General features: G+C 37.7%; 1 protein-coding gene across 1 annotated transcript; it reads right to left on the bottom strand.

Annotated features, from left to right (window-relative positions):
• Positions 1-696: 696 nt before the first annotated feature.
• On the bottom strand, positions 697-23,266 carry XIRP1 (xin actin binding repeat containing 1). The gene is made up of 4 exons (XM_075212175.1): positions 23,152-23,266; positions 11,388-11,501; positions 10,715-10,776; positions 697-8,998 (listed from the first exon to the last, which is right to left on the bottom strand). The coding sequence occupies exon 4, from the start codon at positions 8,996-8,998 to the stop codon at positions 1,949-1,951; it is 7,050 nt and encodes a 2,349-aa protein (XP_075068276.1). The 5' UTR covers positions 10,715-10,776; positions 11,388-11,501; positions 23,152-23,266; the 3' UTR covers positions 697-1,948.
• Positions 23,267-24,478: the final 1,212 nt, after the last annotated feature.

The raw sequence follows: 24,478 nt of genomic DNA, 5'->3' as shown, positions 1-24,478 counted from the left end.
AACGTGATATATAATATAATAGTGCTAATCAGTACATTCAAATAAATTGTTGCTTCCTCATTGTTTAAAGAAATGCTGCAGTAACACTTGTGACCGGAGAGTGGCAATGCAGAGGTATTTCTTTCAAACAATACTCTGGATGTGTAGCAAAAAAAATATTTTTAAAATTTATTATTGCAGTACCGTGTTAGCCAGAAAAATCTATGTGATGTTAAATACTTTTGTGTCAAAAAAGACAAAAATATTATAGGAGTGATACCTTTATTGGCTAACCCAAAAAATTATTATTATATTTGCTATCTTTTAGAGTACAGAAGCCCTAAAGTTGCCTGATGAAGGTGCCTCTGTGTTCTGAACGGTAGCAAATCTAATAATAATTTTTTTGGTTAGCCAATAAAGGTATCACTCCTATAATACTTTTGTCTTTTTTGACGCAAAGGTATTTAGCACACAAAATTATTTAACATCACATAAACAATACTCTGTGTAGTTTGCAAACTGTAATATGCAAAATATGCATATGTAATACAGAACTAATATTTCATATGCTTATGCATATATCATATACATCTTTTGTATACAGCCTCTTATTTGGTTTCCTAAACGTTTTCTCCTCCCAGTTGAAGTAGGAATGCCAACAATACATTTAATGCAAATACATATGTTTATTATGCAACAATAAAAATGAAGAGATTGACAAAGACAGTGGTGCACAAGGGATAAAAAAGAATTTCATGAGAAAAGTAATACTATGCAAAGGTAAATAATCTTTCTATAAATGGAACATTTTAATGCATACAACTCTAATAAAAAAAAAATCACAATTGATCTCATAAATAATAAATTATATTGTAGAATATTTAAACATTCTAAAATATGTTTGTTAAGAAAAGCATACAAAGGCTTATAACTAAGGTAAAGTAAAATTTTATTTTGCTGTGTCACTAAGGAAGGATTTATATTTAATAAGGCACATACAGCCATATACCTTATATGAATAAGATAATTTTTAGACATTATACAATATGTGAGTCACTACTCAAAACGTATACCTGTAGCACTTTCTCTGAGGTTAAAATACATTGTGCCTCTGAAATGATAACATTTTTATGCAAAGCAATTAATGACTTGATAATTCTGCAATTTACATTTAATTCTTGCAGCAAGAATAGTTTTAGTCTTCCTTGTGTAGAATTCTTTTATGCACTTGGTTTCAGGGTAAAGGGGTTAATATGTCCATATGATGCTACATCTTTAAAGTGATCATACCATGTATTTTAATAAAGGACACTTTAGCTAAACTGCATAGCTCCCAAATTAAAATAACCACATATTATTTTACTTAATTTACTTAATTTAATTTACTCTAAGGCAGATGACATTACAATAACAATGCGTATATGAAGAAAAGAATCTTCACTAATATTGAAGGACATTCCAAGGAATAGACAATAGCAAGCGATATATTTATTCCATAAGGACCTTGCACATTGAGACTGTGACTACTCTTATATAGAAATTTATGCTATAGATGTCTGTTTTGATAAAAATCCAGAAGGTATTTAAAAAAGTGCTATCCACATAAGAAGATTTATATTTCCTAAGACTTGTGTTTCTACATCACTGAACTTCATCCTTTGACATTAGTAAAATTTTGCTGAAAGACTTAGAGTGAGGTTTAGCATACTTTGTATATGACCGCCTTTGTAAGCAGAATTTATGTACAATATATCCTATTTTATTATTCTTAATTTCTCTGACCAAACTGCATATAAAATCAGAATTTAACAGACAATAATGCCTTCCACTAATCTTCCTAATGATGGTGTATATGAACCAGAATCTCAGCAGTGGCTAACAATTGTCCAGATTTGTCAAGTCAAGTATACTGCCGCCAGACATGTTTTGATTAGAAACCTTAATTCCTTGGGCTCCATGCTAAATAATATTATTTTTTTGCTGGTTTTGAATTCCCAAAAGTAACGAATATAACACCAGTCTCGTTGGCTTTGCTGCTGGAATTCTCCACTGATGACATCACGTGTTGTCTGAGAAGAGGGGAGGCAGTCACCTCATAGCGAGGAGGAGCTGATACAAACTCAATGGTGGAAGAGCTCTGAGTGTCCGATTGTTGTGTAACAGTTGTAGATGTTTTGGATCTTACAGTTTTGTTCCCATACTGGTCAGATTCTTCATATTTCTCCGTCACTATTGTTGTTCCAATTACTTTGGGATTTTCGGATCCAGTTTTTATCTCTAGAACACTTTTTTGCCGCTGAGAATTTGGACTTGATGGTGATTTGAGGTTCCCATGAGTGTTTTGCTCATGAACGGCAGGGACACCAAGTAACCCGGCTGAAGCACTCTGGCCGTTATCACATGAAATACTCCACTGGTTGAAAGGATCTTGTCCTTTCTGTCCGTTTCCACTAACACCTGGTTTGTGCATACTAAGCAAATCTGGAGACATGTATTCACTTTGGTTTGAAGTCACAGCTGGAGGCGAAGAGTTGCCGTTGTGTTGTGTTGGCTTCCTGGCAGCAGATTCTATAGTAATGAATGATGGGGATGTTGGGGAAAGGCGGCTGGAAGTATTGGTAACCTCCAGCTCTGTTTTCTTATTCTCTATTATTTCTTGACTATTCACACCATCACTATACTTCTGTTCAAAAAGTTGTGTTGGTTTCTCGGGTTTTGTCTTACTGGAAACAATGCTAATCTTTCGTATGTTATTGGTTGTAGTAGATGTTCCGAGAGATTCACGGAAAAGGCTTGAAAGACTTGCGATGTCAGAATCTGATTTCAAATTAGAAACAGAGAAAAGCGCTTTCTTAATTGTTTCTTCAATATCTAACAGTCTTGCCAATGTCTGCTCTTTCAAATTCTTGATTTCAGCACTTGCCTTTTCAAGGTCCTCAAAGGCAAGTTCCACTGACGAAACACTTTCGGTGTCTTCCTTTAGTAGCTCAACATTGTCATCTTTGTGGCTTTCCTTTTGCTTCTGAGGAGCGGTTGCTCTTTCTTTACTGCTTACTATCCAATCCGGGACAGTCTCAAATAAACCCCTCATGGACTTTACATCCACATCTTTAGTTTCTTCTTCTAATTCTTTCACTTTTTCCAAAATCATTTTAAGCTCATCTTGTTTTCTCAAGTTGTCAAAAATATCTGTTGCTGCCCTGACATTGTCTTTCAATATTTCATCCCTATGGACCGATAATCTTTTGAGCCTTTCATCTTCTGTTTCCCTTTTATGCTTGACCCTCATGACTACGCCTTTGTTATCGCTGTGACTAAAGCTGTGTAATGATTCTGTCACAGTGACACCTGACTTCTTTGGTGCCTCCTCTTGACTATTTGAATTTTGGCACAATGTCTGTTCACACATATGTTCTGAAGATCGTTTTACATTTTCTACTGGTGCTGTCTTTAAGTCTTTGGTTGAAATAGAACTACATTCACTTAATGAGTCTTCCTTGTTTGATTTAATGGCTTTGACTGTAGATATGTCTCTGGAATTTTGAGTTTTAGAGGTAACCATGTGGCTTTCATTGCATGTCACATGTGCATTGTGAAAAAGCATTTCCTTCTCTGATTCTCCATTTGTGTTTACTGAAGGATAAATGTAAGCAGATTTAGCTGTGTTACTATGTGCAGATTGGACCTGTATGGACATGTTGTCTAGATCTGTTAAGGTTTTGAAATCCCTTTCATCAGTTGGAGTCATAGGATTAGATAATGGAGATGACGGTGAGGTCAAGGTTCTGTTCGCTTTGTGCCGTGGAGGGGGTCGTAAACTTGGAGGCAGATGTTTTGGTTTTGGCGGCAGCGCTGGCTTTTTCCTTTGTGGCATTTGAGTAGGTGCATTCCCTGGAGTCTTTTCGCTTGCCTTTGCTACGGAATCGAGAGTCTTTAATGTAGGATCCTTCACCTGTGTAGAGTCATCTTTTGTTGCTTCTAAATGACTTGTGTTTGAAGGTTGACATCTTTCTTGGCCAGTCACAGCAGCTGGAGAAGGAGGAGAGTCATTATCAAATGGTTGCACAGACGTTACCATAGCCTGATCTGTAAACTGCTGAACATCAGTCTTCCTTTTACACGCAGCATAAGACTGCCCTGCATTTCTGTATATCATAGCTGCTTTAAAGTCTCCCTTTGATACATTTACGTTAGATTTTTGGAGAGATTGAAGGGCAGACGTTAAATTACCTCTTACAACTTCTTCCTTTTCTACTTCTTTCTGCTCTGTTGAAGCACATTGCAGTGCTTTGATCGCTGCCTTTACATCTCCCCTGACAGTATCTTGATCTCTTTCTTCTTGTTCTAATTGTGTTTTATATTCACAATCAATAAAGGGATTTAAATAGTGTTTTGCTTGTTTGGGGGACTCAACATCATCTTTCATACTGCTACTTTCTGCCCTAGATATCTCTTTATGCTCCTGTGCAACTTTCTCCTCCTCAGAAACACTGACCTTTTTGGTGGATGATGTGGATTTCTGAAGACTCGCATAAGATGTCCTTGTGTCTTGAACTTTGGTCATGACACTTGTTGTATGCTTTGCTTGTTCTTGATGTAATGTTGCTTGAACTGGTTGCACAATATCTCTTTTTATGTCCTTGCTGGAGAGTTGAATTTCTTGGGCACTTTTGTGATTCTTGCATTGTGCCTGTTGTTGAATGCTCTTAGCTTCAGCTGTGGCTTGTTTTAGATCTAGCAGTGCAGCTTGTAGATCGGTGTTACCGGCACAATTGTTTTGTGCCATATTAGAATCCCCAACACAACCCTCTTTAACAAATGTAGAACTATTCTGTTCTCCAGTTGACTGTTTGCTGGCTGTGGCTTTCTGCAATGCATTATTGCTTTGCATTGTATTACTCAGAGTAATGTCCCTCTTTTCTACTTTGCATCCAAGTGAAGCTTTTTGGGAGTTTGTGCCTTTGATTGTATCAACCACATTTATTTCAGGCTGTACAGGATGGAACACAGGGTTGGATGTAACATACACACATCCTGCACCTGTTATGCTTTGGTTAGATGACTGCTTATGTTGTTCAGTACTTAAGTCTTCATGTACAGGTTCACTTTGAAAAAGCGTAAGAGCTTCTATTTCTGATTCAGCTTGAAGGCTTCTCAAGTATCCTAAATCTCCTTTTTCAATGCAGCTTGTGTACAACTGGACATTTCCTTTCTCATTTTGCTCACGGGTAACTGAGACCTTTGATTTGCTGTCTTGGCTGCAAGCAAGGAGATTTCCAATTGTGGATTTGACATCCCCTTTGACAATATCGTCCTCATCCACAATAAATTTACAGTGTGATGAAATAGAATAAACAATAATTTTCACAGAGCCTCCTTCAGATTCCTCCATTATAATACCAGTCTTAATGCAAATATCTTCATTTAACAATATCTTGAGGGCTTTAGCTATATCATCACTGACATATTCATCTTCTTTATCTGCTGATTGAACTGGATTCAGTAGATTTACCCTGGTAATATGAAGTTGTCCGCTACTGTTTTCTTCAACAAGCGTACCTTGGGGATCAACATCGGCTCGGTGGAGTAATTGTAATAATATTCTTTGCAGGTTGCCACCAACAGTCTCTTCCTTTTGAATATCAGTTGTTGTCTGTGTTGATAACTGATATTTTATCATGTTTACACTCCTACCATTAATATTTTCTATCACAATTCCTGGATGCTGAATTATTTTGCAGGATAAGAAAGCATCAAGGGTAACTCTTATATTAATTTCTTCTTGTTCAACGCTAGTTGAATGCTTAAAGTCAAATTCATCTAGAGGTGTACTCTCAAACAGCCATGTGGTACTTTTAACATTAGCTTTGGGAACCTCTTCCATGGTTTGAGGAGCAACTGGCCTTTCCGTATCTTTTAGGCTATCTAATGGTTGAGACTCAAATAACCAAGTGCATCTCTTTACATCTCCTTTTTGATTATCTTCTCTTTGTACTTTTATAATGCCAGAATGTTCTTGATCCTCTCCTTTTAAACAATCAATGGGATGGTTTTCAAAGAGCCACGTAGAAGTCCTAACATTTCCCTTTTGTACATCACTGACACTAACCAGCCTGACATACTTCTTCTGGTTTACTTGCTGTGATTCAAATAGTTCCTTATTTATTTGGATATCACCCTTTTGTATATCGTCAACTGTTCTCCCGGTGTGCTTTCCGATATCGGTGATAGAATCCAGTGGTTCTGTCTCAAATCTCCACCGTGCTGCCTTGACACAGCCTTTCTCAATATCCTCTTGTGTCACAGCTCTGATAACAAAAACTTCCTCATCCTTATTGATCTTGTCAAGAGGTTTTGTTTCAAACAACCATTTTGCACCGCTCACATCTCCTTTCTGAATTTCTTCCTTCTTTACTGATGTCACCTCATGGTATTCTCCTCCTTGGTCTTGAATAGCATATAGTGGCTTGGTTTCAAAAAGCATTGTACAGGACTTCACATCTCCTTTGGTGAGAGCCTCTTGGACTTCACTGATGTCCTTCTTTTCTGATTCCTGGTGGATTTGATCCAAAGAATATGTTTCAAAAATGAATTTTTTCCCTCCAACATCCCCACCTTGGATAGTCATTTCGGGGGGTAGTTCTTGAAATCCATCTTTGTTAATTTTCATAGTGTCCATTGGACAATTTTCAAACAGCCATGTGAATTTATTTACAGAACCAACCTGTATGTTGTCTTCTGTGGGGATATCTGTCTTTATTAAAGGTATGCATTCATTTGGCTTAGATTCAAATATCTCCTTCACCCTGGAGACCTCACCCGATTCAATTTCAACTCTACTTGAATACCTGACCATGTTCTTTAATTCACTAGTAGATGAAATGCTGTCTAAAGGTTCCGTCTCAAACAGATGTTTGGTGGTTTTCACGTTAACACCTTCCAAATTATCTTGTGAAGCAATACTCATTTTTATATAATGTTCTTCTGAGTCTCTGATGGAGTCTAATGGTTGAGTTTCAAACATCCATGTGTAAGACTTAACATTACCTTGAACATGAGTTTCCCTTTCTTGGGTTTTCTCTGATTTATCATATAACATATCAATAGGCTGGGTTTCAAACAGCCACCTACACTTCTTAACATCACCTTTCTGTAAGATTTCTTTCTGATTTGTGCACTTTTCATTCTTTTCATGATGAATTACATCAACAGGTTGTGTTTCAAAGAGCCATTTAGCTGTCCCCACATCACCAGACACAATCTCTTGTTTTGTGATGCCTTTAATAAGATCCACTTTTTGGATACTGTCATTACACTGATCCAACGGTTTTGTTTCAAACATCCATTTGTAATTTTTAACATCTCCACTTATTACTTGCTCCCGACTGACAGATGTGACTTCATGGTAATTACCCAAACTGTCTTCAATAGCATAAAGCGGTGTGGTTTCAAACAAAGATTGATTTGCCTTCACGTTTCCTAATTTTATCTCATCCTGATTGGAGACATGAACACTCCTGTTGTTTTTAATGCTATCCAAGGGAAGTGTTTCAAACAGGTTTTTAAATGACTTCACTTCTCCCTTTATAATTTCTTCTGTGGCTATTCCATATTGGTCTCCTGATTCCTCTTCTTTGTTGGAAATTCTATCTAGTGAACATGTCTCAAAAATGTGCTTTCTTTGTTTAACATCTCCCTTCTCTTCGTTTAATAGCTCAACCTTTTTCAGTTGACCAACTTCAATATTTCCTTTGAGTGTTTCCATTGGTTGTGTTTCAAATAGCCACAGAGTGGACTTCACATCACCAGCAAGTATGTCTTCTGTATTGGTGATCTTACTATCAGTGTTACTGTTAATGGAGTCAAGAGATTGCTTCTCAAAGATATTGCTTTGCTTGCTCACGTCTACTCCTTGGATGGTGTCTGTGGATGCCTGGAAAACTCCTTCTTCTATGTGTTCCTTTATTGTGTCCAGTGGTTGAGTTTCAAATATCCACTTGGCTGCATTCACACCTCCTTTTTCTATTGCTTCCAAAGAAATACCTCTAATAATCTGAACATTTGAGGAATCCTTGTGAATAGTGTCCAAAGGCTGAGTTTCAAACAACCATCTTGATGTGTTTACACTATTGCTCTGAGTTTCCTCTCTACAAATAGATTTAATTTCATGAATATTTCCAGTTGTATCCCTGATTGCACACAAAGGCTCAGTCTGAAACAGTTTTATCGTTTTGTTCACATCTCCTTTCAGTTCTTGAATTTCAGATTTAAGCTGAAGAATTGTATGTTCTTCTACAGAGTTACAACGGCCGACTTCATCTAAGGATTGTGTCTCAAAGAGGATTTTGGTGCCCTTCACATCGCCTCTTTCAATGGGATCTTTCAAAACTGCCTCCTGGACTTCTGTGTCCGCAGGATAGCTTTTATTTAATGATGGCAGTGGCTGTGTTTCAAATAACCACAAAGCTGTCTTCACGTCACCTTTGGTTTGATCTTTTCCAAGCATGGCGTTGGAGGATTTGTTGCTATCAACGCATGTCTGGCCTTGAAACATCAGAGATGTGTTTTTGACATTGCCACCAAGTACGGACTCTTCTTCAGTCAGTTTTCGACTACCTTGGTGTTCTCCAATGGTATCCAAGTTCCAGTTTTCAAAGATCCAACGCATGGATTGTACCTCACCAGGTAGCACTGAATCCAGATTGACCGAATCTTGTTGATTAGGCTCATCAGCTCTTAACAATTCTGAAATGTCTCTGGTCACTACATGCTCCAAGTTCTTTCTTAGCTCTGGATGCATATGGCGATAAAGTCTTTTTACCTCATTTACTTGCCGCTGCTCATAGAACTTGGAAAATGACTGTTTCGGGGGCGGTGGAGGCATAAAACTTTGCTCTTGTATTCCAGTTACTGTCACTGAAGGATGTGCTGATTCTGGAGGAGGTGGTAAAGGTTGATCAGCATCAATCCTTTTATCAGTATCGGCGTCCTTAGATAACTTCATGACGTTGTCTGCCATCTTAAGGAGTAAATAATGGTGTTTTAAGACCTTTTCCACAATCATCCCCACACAGCAAAATAGGGTTAGTAGAAACAGCAACTTAGTACTTATAATATACAGGCATAAGTATAGATTTGTTTTGAATTAGCATAAGAAACACAATAACAAAACCTAAAAAAGATTAATGCAATGTTTTCTATTAACATTTTCTATTTTTTTAGGTCAGGTTGGAAAAGTGGTTTACCAGGACAAAATTAGGTGTAGCTCCAATACTCTCACTGAATTCTCAGTTAAATATAAAATTGGTTTAAGCATAAAGCAATTACTAAAAATACATGTATTAAATAAATGAGCAATGTGGTACTTTACATTGTGATATACACAAGTGTACTGTGGACATTGGGAAATATTTTGCTTTAGAGCGGCAGCAAATACACATTAGAATCTGTCTAATCACTGAATCATTTTACCAAATGGATGAATACTGAAGTGAACCAAACCCTAACATACATATTAAAATTTAGGAGGAGGGGCATATATTATACATCTTATATGTTATTTTAGCTTGTTGAAGCAATAACACCAATGCTCTAAAATCTCAGAGAAATTAGGGTCAGTTTCAATTAGTCAAATTCCAAAACTTTATCCAAACTCATACATTGGGCCTGATTCATTAAGGAAAGTAAAGCAACAAAATGAGTAACTTTGAACTTTGGCAAATCCATGTCGCACTGCAGTATGGGTAAATTTATAACGTGCAGGCAGATTTAGAGTTGGAAGGGAGACTTTTTTTTAGCTCAACTCTAAAATGCAGTGTTTGTCTGCGACAGGCGAAAGCAGGCAGTATTCCCTGCGTGCAAAAAATGCATTTATATCCAATAGTTACATCAAATAGTTTGCCCAGGTAAACATTTGCACCCGTTAGCTAGATTTGCTCCTAACTCTAAATGGGGCCCGTAGTATTTAAAGTGTACCTGTTGCCTACAATGGAAACTGTCATTTTGTTTGCTGAACCAATATTCATGATAATGCTGCCTATCATTAAAAACAAGTTACATCACTGGGGTTCAAATAACCTGAGTGATGTTGCTTGTAAATTGGTAAGATGCATTTGCAAAATGGCTGCCTCCACTGTTTATAGCTGACAGGAGCACTTTAAAACTGTGGACATTGCATACGGTAGGAACGTCATTAAAATATGATAATCACTAACCTCACCCATGCCATTCAGTGTCACTGCATACCTAAGGTGAGCAGACTTAATTGCATATTCTGTGGGTTATTGAAAAGACAATTAAACCTAAGATGCCGTTTACCTTATGTTATAGAGCTAGAATTTATAATTCAGAAGCTTGAGGAATTAAAGATATCTGAGGGGCTGTTATGATTGTGGGGAGAGTTTTTTCTATCTTTGCACACCAGACGTCTAGTTTTGAGCCTATTAAAATATAGCAATCATTCTATCCCAGACTGGAATGTCTGAGAGGAAAGCAGCTTGCAGTCAGATGCACATCAAATGTAAAAACAGCATCACACTTCTCAAGTACTGTCAACTTTTCCATATGAAAAATTACAATTACTTTGTGAATATTGGAAGATATTTTGTCATACTGGATCCAATGTGTGTTTTAGTGGCCTTACATTTCCACAAATGATGCAATATAGTCTGCTCCATAGCTATATTAATTGGTTAAATGAAATAAACATCTGACCATAAACAATGTATCATCCTACCTTGAGTGTCCAGTTAGTGTGTATACCGGTGTCTTGTGTTGTCCTCCTTATCTTCCTAGGATCTGTAAGCAAAGATAATATTAACAGGCAATCAAAGGCTCTTACTGCACAGAACCAGTAAATTATATCAATCCATCCATTTCTCCTATTCTTTGCTCTAGAATTGTTACTACAAATAAACTAATTATTGGGTCATCAATTTTTCCTTGTTCAGTAACTGTGTATTATTCAAAGATTTTTATTGCACAGATTATAGTTTGATATAGGGTGTATACTGTGCTGTTCATGAGGTATGAATATGTTTATTTTGCTTTGGTTATGACGTGTACAGAATACTATGGAGTGAGGAAACATGATTGAGTCTAAATTATTGATTCCTTCTTTATGATAAAATTAGTGTTGATTAAAGTGTCAATATGTGTCTTTTATTATGTGCCCTATGTTAATAGAAATATCTGTTAGTTTGTGCTGCGCAGAACGGTTAGATACATCGATTACTGCACATGATACAATGGTACCTGGATCATATAGATTCTGATGAGAACCAAGATAAATACAGACCGTATCTGAATAGATTCTTCCATGACATCCTGTATGTCAGATCATTGCTGGATACGAATGGAAAGTAAATGGATATAGCTTGGAAGAAGAATGTAAAGAATGAAATACTTACTGTGTTTGCGTCTTTGGTATTGTCTACAATAGACTGCAGCTGTCTTTATGAGTATGACGATAGTTTCCTCACAGAGACTTATTCCTCTGGTATGTCTATGACGGCTTTCTTCATCTAAAACATGACATCAGACTGATTACTTGGACAGTCAGGAATAAGATCAGGTTATAGAGAACAGGCAGATATTAGTGCTACAACACAGCCACCTCTACACCACAGCAGAAGTACTAACTAGCATATAGATAAAAATAACAAGCTAATAATCTTAAGAAAACAATAAAATGTAGTAAAATGCCAGGGAGGGCTGGCAAATTTTAGCCTGGGGGGCAAGACTCGACTCAGTGGCCTATTTTAAAGGGAAAAAAAGGCAGGTGGCCCAGTGACCCAGCCCGAGGTAGCCCACTATAGGACCAGCCCGGGGGGCAAATGCCCCCCTGCCCACCAGCCAGCCCACCCCTGAATGTCACGCCTGCAACTTTGCAGTCCTAGGCCTGGCCCTAAATGTATTTATTCCAAATCTGGAGCTGATTGTACTGATTGTGCAGATTGTCCATGTTTGTCCCTTGGGAGGAACATTGGGAAGTGTCTTCCATCCACAGCTGCTCTACGTAGCACCTGCCCCTTGTGCACGTTGGTGTGTTAGGAGGGGAAGGGAGGTTTCTAAAGGGGCAGCCCACAGTGCTTTATAGCGCTAGTCAGCCCCCTGGGGGAGTGGCCACGCTCCTATCCTGAGGAGATCCAACCCCCATCATGATGGGGCCACGCCCCCTGTCCTGATGCTGTATAGTCCAATGTTGGGTGGTATAATTAATTAGTGAAACAGCTGAAAGAACAATATTTCATATATAAGAAGATAAAAATAATATTATTAGCAAAATAAACTAGGTTGCAGCAAGTAGCTAGGTGTTTGTGCAGCTCTTTACCACAAATAATGTTAATTAAATAGCATATTAAACTTTATTTCAGAACAAATAATCTTTAATAAACTGCATACTAAACAGTGTTTTAGTTTCTTCAATTTCAATACTTTGTTTAGAAGGCCCTTTCCCATAAAGAATATTTATCTACTTCCTTATCTTACCAATGTGACAACTAAGTTTTTATTATATTTTATTACATTTGCTTGTTCTAAAGGTCGTATATTATAATTATTATCTGCAAAGAAATACAGTGAGTACTTGCTATATAAAAGCCTCTTTGAGTTCATATTAATCTTTTTATAAAGTGCCTCATTTTAGTTAGAAAGAATAATTTGCATGTAACTAAGTCTGCTCTACTGTTGTTACCTACCTGACATCATGGGGTCATGTTGAGCTGACATATAATACACTTCTAACCATGTTCACAAAGCTCTGGTTTTGGAATTAGTGCTTTGTGTGCTTGTGCCGTAGCAAAAAAACGTATTAAGGACCTCATTTAGAGTTGGACGCAAAGTCTGTTTAAGAAGTGTAGGAGTAGGAGTGTGCCGCAGCTTGGTAGGGTATTACGAGGGGCAAGCAACCCCACTCCCACTCTTAATACCCTGTCGAGTTGCGAGCAGTTCCTGCAGCTAGCTAACTGCTTACGCCACCTAATTCCTGCCGCACAGCTTTTGCCCTGTTTTGACGTATGTTGCGTCTGCACCTCACTGTGACTAGGATTTACTTACATGGTCACGCCTTCACAATTCAACGTTCCTTCCATTCTCTCGTAGTGAGTCGGAAGCTATAGCAAGTGTTAATTGCGTCCAAGGCGGATTTGGTGCTTTCTGCACATGTGCGATAGTGTTTTTTTCTTGGATGCACCTAATACGGACTTTGCGTCCGACTCTAAATGAGGTCCTATATGCAGAATATTAAATCTGCCTACAAATCAGCATGACCCTCCATATGTCATGTTATTGCCATATATATAAATAAACTATATAAAGTCAATGAGGCCGATAGAAATGTATATTGAGCAATTATTACTCCTTAGTATTGCTCTCTTTAAGCTGCACTCTCTGTAAGTGATAGAATTAAGGTTGTTAGGAGAAATAAAATTCTGAAAAATCCTTTTACAGGGTTAGACTGAACAGCAGATTATCAATGCAGCCCTGTAAAGCAGAATTTTCACTAAATAAAATTTTAACTCTTTCATTCCTGCAGTGCACAGATTACATGAATCAGTGGTCCTTAGTTAACCTCAGATGAGTTTTTTTTGTTTTTTTTGACAGAAGCTGATGTGTTAATCCACATTGTCTGTATTAAATCTGTCTGTATTATATCATTGAGCAGTCTGTTTTTTTTTTTTTTAGATCAGCCGCTTGTCCTGCACACATTCCACCACTAGCTGAACAAATTTAGAACAATTCCTTATCACTATTCATGAGATAAGCTTGCCTAAAATAAGCTGCATGTGTCTTTAAAGTATTTTAAATATGCATTTCCCCAGCCTGGATAACGACAGGAAGCTACTAACTGCAGAAACAACAGATTTAATTCTGAATTGCACTCACTTGATTATCACTGAGAGTAACACCTGCTCTTTTATTACAGGCCTTAAATATAACACGCCATTGCATTGTCTGACACAACATTCTTTGAGATTAAGAATAGCATAGACCAAAGATCCCACTGACAAAAGCGCTTATATAATCCCTGCAACTGAATTGTGGAACAACAGTCTAATGTCTTTCACTCAAAATCCAGTCCAAATTTCACCAAGCACATTTTGTAATTAGTAATTATAAGAGCTGTATCAATGGACATCGTTTATTTTTCTTGCATGTATTGATTTATTAAACCAGATGTAGGCTATTTGTTGCTGTGGTTGTTGTATAAGGCTCAGTATGTCCTGTCAGTCTCTGGTGTATATTCTAGGACTTTGTATTAGCAGCCACAGAGACGCAGGATTTCTATGTCGAACTTAGGATCCACACCCACCTATGCGGTTTATGTGCGGTGTCTGAGCTACAATAACAATTTGTCAACACACAGTGCTACTTACTTTACAGTAACAATCCCGATTACAGGACATTTGCAGATGTGTGTAAATGCATTAAAAAAATGCCCTTGTTTCATTGCATTAACAGAAATATATTAAAACCTATAGATAGATATATGGACCCTCAGGCATTTCTATTGAAACATTATTTATGTCATTTATAAGCTTGGTCTAGTAGTTTTTTTAGAACTACAAATTTGTATCAATTGTAATAAAACTACTTACACTACAATAGAATACACATAAACAATACTTAATAATGTATATAAGGACATACAGAATAATAATTACTATACCATGGTGTATGGTTATATTGATATTTAAAGCCATCTCAGATTTTTGTGGTTAATAAAAAAAAACATTTTACCTGAGGCCTTACATCTTTACATGATCACAGAATGTCTTTTTAATCCCTATATTATTTATAGCAAAATATTAACCCCTAAATATTAAACATGTTCCATACATTCAGGCACATTGATAGTAAGCATTGGATACATTTACAGTACTTAACACATATTCTGGCTTCCTTATTTATTGCCTCTGATTTTCACATTATTTATCATATCATTATTTATTTTTAGCCAACTTTTGACTCTCCACTGTTCATAGCCCATAGCAAGATGAAGCATGCTGGGAATTGTAGTTCTACAACAGCTGTATTACCTAAGCTTGCATCACCTAATTATGTTAGAATCTTTTAGCATTACGCTATAAAACGTACAATACAGTTATTGTACCTGCTTGAGTCGAATGATGCAAAACAGTGTAATGTGCTGTCATTATATCCTAGTAATATATCTACAATACAATATTGTCACTAGTCAGAGGCGTTCCCTAAATCTCAGCTTCTTACAGTGCAATGTTAAGACCCACACCCACCTGTTCACATCCATCATGGTCTTGTGTTTTTGTAGAGTGTGTAGGATCGCCAACAGAGGTGCCCTGCCTGTGTCTGTATAACAAACTGCAAGCTCAGCACCAACACATCCAGACTGGGCAACCAGAACTTGTCATCTGCGATCACCTCCTGTAATCCCCATCCGAGTGACCGGACACAATGCAGCTCTGCCAGTTTCATGTTATTACCCAGTGTGGTGACTTCATACTGTAAAATCTGTGCCCGTGCCAGCCCGACAACATGGTAAATGTAATGTGTATAATGTGTACTGTGTTAACTCCGATACCTCTCATTCTGAGTGAATGGATCACAATATTGATGGGAAAAACATGGTGAAATCACTTCCTCTGTCTATAAAAACAAATAAGGAATTCACAGAGTTCCATCAAATTACAGCAAACAATCCGCAGACTACAGATCACTCAGGGAAAACACACTTAATAATTGTGGATAGGGACGTGCAAAAAAGCACATACTTTGGGCCCGATTCAATTCGGCCACATTATTCTAGGAATAATGCGGCACTAAGAGTATTACCATTAATACAGTCATTTAACCCGTTTTTCTGCTTGCGGCCCCGAGGGCTGTAAGCAGACATCAGCGTCAAAATCGCTGTACTAACGGTAATACTGTGCACTTTTACCATAGTAATGGTTATAGTGCGCAGGCTGCGTTACTTTCGGCAGTAACACGACCAATTGAATCGCCCCTCTTTGTGTTTTAACATCTAAATATTTTAGACAGAACTTGTGAATTACTCTTTTTTAACCCCTGCATGCCTTGCCGTGTTCCAACATTTCATTCCAGCACAATTTTCATATTTCGGCCATGATGAGTACAGCCGGAGTACTTAACCCACCCACATGAATTTTATATTGTTTATTTTTATTTCAGGTCAGATCGGGCATTTCTTTCAGGATAAATATGGATTTATTTTTTGAATGCATAGAGGAAAAGGACCAGGGAAATGCAATTAGCCATGATTGACTGTAGTATTGGATTCTTTGTATAACCTCTTATAAACTGTGTATGTTTGTGTGTATTTATTACATTATTTTTCTCTCCATTAGGTAAATCCCATCTTATTTTTTTGGTTTTAATAAAAGAGCAAGTGTTAAAAGATGTAGAATCTTAGATGCACTTGGCACCTACGCTCATGTTAAAGCATGTTAATAGTCTCCAACACTACTACTACTACCAGTACTATGCACTGAGGAGAGCAGTGATTTCATTGGAGTTCTTGTATGAAATGGAACTCCAGCCACAGCCATAGGCACAAAGGGCCTCATTTAGAGTCGGACGCAAAGTCCATTTCAGGCGCATTCCTGCACATTTCCACTGATGGAGCATGCACAGTAAGCAATAGTTCCCTGCAGTTCCGTCTGCTTTTCAGACGCAAGTCTACACTGCGACAGCTTGCGTCTCAGTACGAGGGAAAGGGTGGAACACGGAGTTATGTAGGCGTGACCGTGAATAATTCAGATACTATGAGAGTCTACCCGCAAAAACTACCCTAATCGGATTAAGACGCAGGCAGAACACACGTCAAAACAAGACTGAAAAAGTGCAGCAGGAATTAGGTGGCGCAAGTAGTTAGCTAGCTGCAAGAACTGGTTGCAGCTTGGTAGGGTATTACGAGTGGGACACAACTGGGGTTGCACGCCACTTGTAATACCCTACCAAGCTGCGGCACACTCCCACTCCTACTCTTTCATGTAAGTCTTAGACGCACATTGCGTCCGACTCTAAATGAAGCCCAAAGTGTCCTGTACAGAATGCTATGTATTGGTGATCTAAACACAGGGGATTCCTACCAACACCTTCCAGATTATGCACAGAAACCACAAGATGGCAAAGAAAGCCTGTTCCCTCTGTGTAGGAGAGAGGGTGGTACATACCTCACCAGGTAAGTGGAGACATTACATACCTCACCATGTAAGTGGAGACATTTTATACATTATTCAACGAAAAATGGGATCGTATAGAGACACGTTTTATGAATGGGCCCTGATGCAGCATGGTCTCATAGCAAATGCATGGTCTGCTTTGTATGCAATTGAAGAGCTGCAGTGTGTGAAATAAACACACATAAAATATCCAATGTAACATACAGGTTACATAGCACCTGCTGATGGAGAAAAAAAAGTCTGAGAAATCCCAGATAATTGATCCGATATATATATATTAATTGAGGGCATGAACAGCAGCAAACTCCATATATATATATATATATATATATATATATATATATATATATATATATATATATATATATATATATATATATATATATACCCACTTTCTCTAAGTGTATCAACAGGAATGTGCTGTGGGCCTGCCTAGTGTGGACTTGGGGGGAGCAAAGTAATTTACTAAAGTGTTTAACATTCACCAGTTCAGTGGAACTGAGCCTGTCTCTCATCACCTCCCCCCATCACACACACCTAACTGGACAGGACAGGAATGAACTCAGACAACCTCCATTGCACTGGACAAAGTAATAGGCTTTAGAAAATCACCCCAATATTTTTGTACATAAGATCTGCTTTCCTCTTAGAGGGCCTGATTCATTAAGGATCTTAAATGAAGAAGATCTTATTTCAGTCTCCTGGACAAAACCATGTTACATTGCAAGGGGTGCAAATTAGTATTCTGTTTTGCGTATAAGTTAAATACTGACTGTTTTTTCATGTAGCACACAAATATAAACTTTAAATTTCAGTGTACAAATAAGCTATCAAGTATGTGTGTGCTACATGAAAAAACAGTCAGTATTTAACGTATGTGCAAAACAGAATACTAATTTGCACCCCTTGCATTGTAACATAGGTTTGTCCAGGAGACTGAAATAAGATACCTCTTCATTTAAGATCCTTAATGAATCAGGCCCAGAGTTCTTATTTTGTCTACCAGAACACGTTGTTAGAATATCTCTAAATAAATATCTCTCAAAAAATGAAAATGAACACGTGTAGGTGTAAGGGTGATAGAATGACAGTATTTGGGTAATGTGCCTGCAGTAAGTGCTACACGGAGAGAGACTGTACACGTCCTCCCTTATACACTGAATGACAATATCTGTCCTGACAAAGGGCTCAGTAATCTCTGGCGCCTCTGATGTGGCCTGTCTTGTGGAATTCTCATAGATGGCTAGGCACTCATAATAGCTGGATAAGAAACCAGTGTGTCTGTCTAATCTATGTGACTTTATACTTGTCAGCCATTGGTGACAGATCCAATTCACGGCCACAGACCATTCTGTATGGATGCCTGTAAGCCGCTCATGGCTGTTACAGATGAAACAAATAAAATAATCCTACAATGTTTATATCAGATACATTATTATTACATATTACATAACTTATTACATAAGTTATATCAAATTGAAAGATAGTCACAAAAGACCGAAGGGAAAGAAACTGGGGAAAAGATTAATTGCCTTTAGAAACATTTATATTGCTTATGATTTCTGACAAGTGTATAGCTATTTTTGGGAGTTAATAAAAGTGACTTTAAAAATGCACTGCTTGTATATTGTTTTTAGCAAAATATTGCCTTTTGTCATTTCGCACTGCTTGCAATGTGTACATAATAATTGTGTAAACATATTTTATTTAAAAAACTTTGTATGGAAAAGTATGTGGAGAATATCCTCACAGTTTCTTTTCTTTTCTATCATTTATAGGGCTCTCTCTGTATGTGTTATTGCATTTAGCTGTGAGCATTTCTGTGATATTAAAATGGTCATAGTAGGGCCAGGGTACAGCTGTGTATTATTAAATTCTATGAACGTTTCATAATACGGCATATTATGCATGCTAGGGCTTTATTCCAGTCTCTAAGGTTGCATACTACATTTATTTTGCTGTCCCTGTGCTGCTAAATAAACTTGAGTAATTGTCACTACTATTCCAAACGGTTGGCTGGAGGATGGATATAGGGGCAGACGTAGACGAAAAATGGAATAAACCTTGTCCAAGCCCCACCTTGATCCTCTGAGCGACAATCAATACTATGGCTATGCACCACCACAAACACCACAGATGTGTCCCAACACAAATGGAGCTATTTTGGGTATGCATTGATGTTCATACTGCTCAAAGTGGTTCAATATAAATCTACAGCTGGAGTATAAGATTTACTTGACCTGGTGAGCATAGCATAGCTCACCAGGTCATGTGAGAAGATGCAATGTTGTGATTTAAGGCAATAGAAGCAAGATAAGGTCTAGCATCCCAGAAGGATACATGGGTCAGAGCAAAGCAATGTGTGTCCCTTAGTAGTTTGCGTTAGCGATTATTGAGGATTATGGGCCTCATTTAGAGTCGGACGCAATGTGCGTCTAAGACATGCAGGAGTGGGAGGGTGCCGCAGCTTGGTAGGGTACTACGAGTGGCATGCAATCCCAGTTGTGCCCCACTCGTAATACCCTACCGAGCTGCGAGCAGTTCCTGCAGCTAGCTAACTGCTTGGGCCACCTAATTGATGCTGCACATTTTTAACTCTTTTATGACGTATGTCGCGTCTGCGCCTCACTGTGTCTAGGATTTACTTATGGGGTCACACCCCCTGTGTCTATATTATACAAGTCCACGCCTTCACAATTACGCATTCCGCCCTTTTCCTTGTACTAAGCCACAAGCTGTCGCAAGTGTCAATTACGTCCAAGATGCAGGCGCATATGGTGCTTGCTACACAGGCGTGATAGTGGTTTTGTGGTCGATGCACCTAAAACGGACTTTGCGTCCGACTCTAAATGAGGCCCTATGTATTTATTCCCAGTGGGAGATTAATATTTCCATTTTAGGAGTGGATTTATTAAATCCGTTTTTTTATATTTTGAGAATTGGACATTTACAGGCGCATTAGACGGAAATGTGACATCACATGTTGTATGTGTTCTTTCTATAAATGTCTGTCACCTGTCTGTATTAGTGTTCAGGCTTTCTAGTGTCAGCCCATCCCCTTTAGATTGCAAGCTGCCATGACCAGAGCTTTCTCTCCTTTGTTTTCCTGCCTGCCCCCACCCTGTCCACCTGCGCTCCCGTGTCTGCTACCTTCAGCCTAATATCTATGTCACCTCTTATTGCCTGTTATGCACTGCACGCTGCACTTATACTGCTGGGTATAGCACGTCCTTCTTCCCTTGTTCTGGATTACATTGTTGTTTTGTTCTACACCTCATTGTACCGCGGTGAGGACCTTTGTGGTGTCTTAGCAATAATTGTTATTATTATTAATAACAATATTTTTTGGGTGAAGGAAGGTTTATGAGAGTTTGCCCAAAACCTCTAGTGTTCTGACTTGCAATGTTGACAGAAAAAAATCAGAGGTATGTCCCTCCCCTTCTAGTGACAACTGGTGTCTAAGATGATGGAAGCAAAATAGATCATACTGTGCTGTATTTAAGTCTTTGCAGAATTATGTCTAACGCAGGAATGTGGGAAAGTATTCTAAGAGCAGCATTGTGGCTGAGGTCCCATGCAGCTGTCATGTGGCTCCAGGAAGTGGTCTTATCTACCACTAGGCAAATGTCCTTAGCAGGTCCCTCTTCTTCAGGGAAACATCTCAGGCATTTTAAACAGCGTTTATTTGATGGCCCCTAGTTCTGTATTTACCGCACCCATGACAACATTAAATGAATAAGTCTCCACTGGTATGAAAGATGACCTCAAGTATATCCTATAGGCACGGAGGAAACCTAGGGCTAGATTTACTAAGCTGTGGGTTTGAAAAAGTGGGGATGTTGCCTATAGCAACGAATCAGATTCTAGCTTTCATTCATTGTGCTTTCTACAAAATGACAGCAAGAATCTGATTGGTTGCTATAGGCAACATCCCCACTTTTTCAAACCCGCAGCTTAGTAAATCTAGCCCCTAGTGTATGATGAAGCATTTTAAATAACTGTAAGTGGGGCTTATATATTATGAGATATAACTGGGAGTCATTGAAAGTAGAATCAAGAAAATAAATTCTACAAATGTATGCATACATTTAAACTAATAAAAAGCTATCAGTGTCTTTTGGTGAAAATGTGAAGGGTAAGAGCAAAAAATAATAATTATAAGTCATTTTATTCCTTTCACTTTATACCCTGTTCCCACTGTTTTTATTCTTTAGATTTCAAGTCTGTAATCTGAGCCTTTCCGTTTGTTGTGGTACCACAAGCACCAGCATTCTCAGACTTGTTGTAATTCCACAACAGTTGGAAAAGCCACAGGTGGTCTGAGATAGTCTTAGTTTGCAAACTCTAGTGGAAAGTTCACTCTCGCCTTCTGCTTGAATTTATGTTCCTGTGTTGTTATTGTTAGTTTGTTTTTACTTTGTCTCCCTTATTGCACAGGATTGTAGAATATGTCAGCGCTTTATAAAAATAAAAAAAGCTAATCATATTTTTGTATCATTTCGCTAAAGTTTTCTCCACTTTACTCTCTCCATCCCATCCATCCTCCGACCTGCCAGAATTCCTGCACAGTTCCCATATTGTTTTATCTCTCTCTCCAGTGCTGCCTGATCTCATACTCTCTCCTTTTCCTTTTACTCGCTGCCTCTTGTGATTTACATGAAGCTGTCACAGTATCAATTAGAAAAAAAAGTACATGTATATATATAATCTCTTCCCGTTACAGTTCAGATCCGATTCAGTACTTTTAAAATGGGACACTTGTATTCTGTGTTAGAACTGAGCATGTGCATGGACTGTAAATAGTGATTAAGGCATAGTTACTGTATGTAATTAGTGCACATACAAAGGTGCCCATAGCACTCAAACAGATCACATTTTTCAGACTGTCTAGCAAATAAAACCAAATATATGATCGCTTTGTATAAGTTACACTAGACTTTTCCTCTCTTTTTGTAAACAATTTGTAGACCGCAGGGACTGATGACAGTGAGTTCTCTGTACAGAGCTGCGGAATTAGCGGCGCTATATAAATGAATAAATGATGAGGATGATGACATTTTATTAGGTTATACAACTAACTGCCTTCTGCTACCATCATCCTTTACATCTGAATTGATCAGTTTTCCTAGTGCATATTACATCTTATTATTGCATTTTGTAGTGGACAATATTATGTATTTTCTTTATTTGAATTACTATTATTATTATTGTGTTGTATTACTACTATTACCATAGTTTGATGTCTTTTTTTATACAGTGAGCCATCTTTCGTCCACCCTCATAGCAGGCAGGATTTATTTAGACCATTGTATAGTCAGATAATTGACGACTGATAATTTATCTCTGGGAGGAATGAATATATACCCTGAATTTTGCTTTATTATTTGCTTTTCATACACATTGTATTCTCCTTTCAAAATGCAACTGATTATAGCAATTGTATGAAACACCAGTGTTTATAATTGAATTCCAATATACAATAGTTTCAGCAATTATTCTTCATACTGAAGAGCATAACACGGTACCTGCAACAAGTGCCATATATAACACATCCCTACAAGTCTCATATGTTCTATCATGACATATACATTCACATGTAATCATATATTGTCTTTCCTTATCACTGTATGAGCATGACGCTTGTTAAAGACTAGAACAACTGTAATGTTTTACAAAAGAAGCAAAATTGTAATTAAATTGTAGAAATAGAGTTTATGCCTAATAGGCAACATAAGTAACACCAAAACATAAGAAACAACAATAAGTAAATCTAAAACAAAATAGGTATATATAAAACAACACTGTAATTATTTCATAACTAAACAGAATAATTATTTGCTCAATTCTTTTAGATTACTTGTGTTAAAGCTTAAACTGAATGTATTGTAGGACAAATGTAACAGTATGGATAATATAATTCTAAAATATAATATTCTGCATGCTTCTATTGAAAATCGGTGAGATATAAATATGGATATTTGTTTTGACTTACAAGAAAAGTGTGGTCCCAGATAATGGTGAATAGAAAGTCCCCAAGTGGGTCGATCAATTTCCCTGTGTCCCTGGCAGGACCTGCTTCCCTCTGTGTCTGGCTCAAGCAAGTGGCAGCTGTTTTTATCAGGGAGCTGAGCTATGTTGGGACTATGAATCTACAGGTCTATTTTTAGGGAATTGCAAGTACTATACTATTCTATCAGTTTGAGTCAACCCATTACTGTACTGAAACCATAGGAGGGAGACGCGTCAAGTAAAGGGTAAGCAGTAAGGGACACTAAGCTATAAGTGCTGAGAAGTGAGGCCTGTTATGTCTCTCCCTGAGTCATTGTCAGACACCTTGATAGATGAGGTCACTATAATATGATCTTCCTCTACCAGGAACTCCAGAGATGAACATGGAAGCTACATCGACCATAGGGACAACGAAGGACTAGAGTACAAGGACATCCGTAATCATGCCCAGACTTAAAGAACACATGGACGGAAATATGGATCCCTGATGCTTAAATAATTTTTTCCCTGTTTTTTAAATATATTTATGATCCAATCCTACAACTCTGTCTGCACTGAGACATCAGAAGCGTATACACATTTGCTCCGTTTCCAACTTGTGTATTTAACAGACATGTATGTAATTTGGTTTTGTTAGCCTTAGTATTGCAAATCTGACACTACCTGCACACAAGTAAACTAAATTGTAAATGTATTTTCCATAATAAGTGAGAGGTACTGGGATTGGAGGTCAATGCCATAGGCGTGACCCCAGGAGGGGGGAGAGCAGCTGGGGCGGAAGCCCAAAGTTGAAGATAGGGCACAATGTCACACTGAGAATAAAGTTTGCTGAAGAGCAACGAATAAAATAATTATGTGTATATACTGTGTATATATATATATATATATATATATATATATATATATATATATATATATATATATATATACACACACACACACACACACACACACACACACACTATATATATATGTGTAATTTCAAAACACGTGGCTGGCACTGCAGCTGGAAATGTATGTGTAATGGAAGTGTCATTATTTTCTTCTGTGTCTAATCTTGTAGCATTCACAAGTGTTATATTGTACCATAGTTGCCAATTGCCATAGCTGAACTGTAGCTGACATTGTATAATGATAAGGGGACATTGGGTTTACTTGCTTCTGGAAGACAGGGTGTACTTACAAATCTCTGTTCCCAGGACACAAAGCTTCTCATTACACCTCTGGCTGACGTTATTACTTGTCCATTACACTGGCCTGTAAGATTGAGAATTATACGGAACACGCACCCAGAATTTTTTTTTTTTTAC

This window comes from Mixophyes fleayi, chromosome 5, assembly GCF_038048845.1.
Source record: "Mixophyes fleayi isolate aMixFle1 chromosome 5, aMixFle1.hap1, whole genome shotgun sequence".
Lineage (NCBI taxonomy): Eukaryota > Metazoa > Chordata > Amphibia > Anura > Limnodynastidae > Mixophyes > Mixophyes fleayi.
This window is presented reverse-complemented; position numbering and strand designations above follow the sequence as displayed.

Excerpts from the sequence above, each read along its gene's own strand:
- XIRP1 (XM_075212175.1), bottom strand. The coding sequence starts at position 8,998 with ATGGCAGACAACGTCATGAAGTTATCTAAGGACGCCGATACTGATAAA.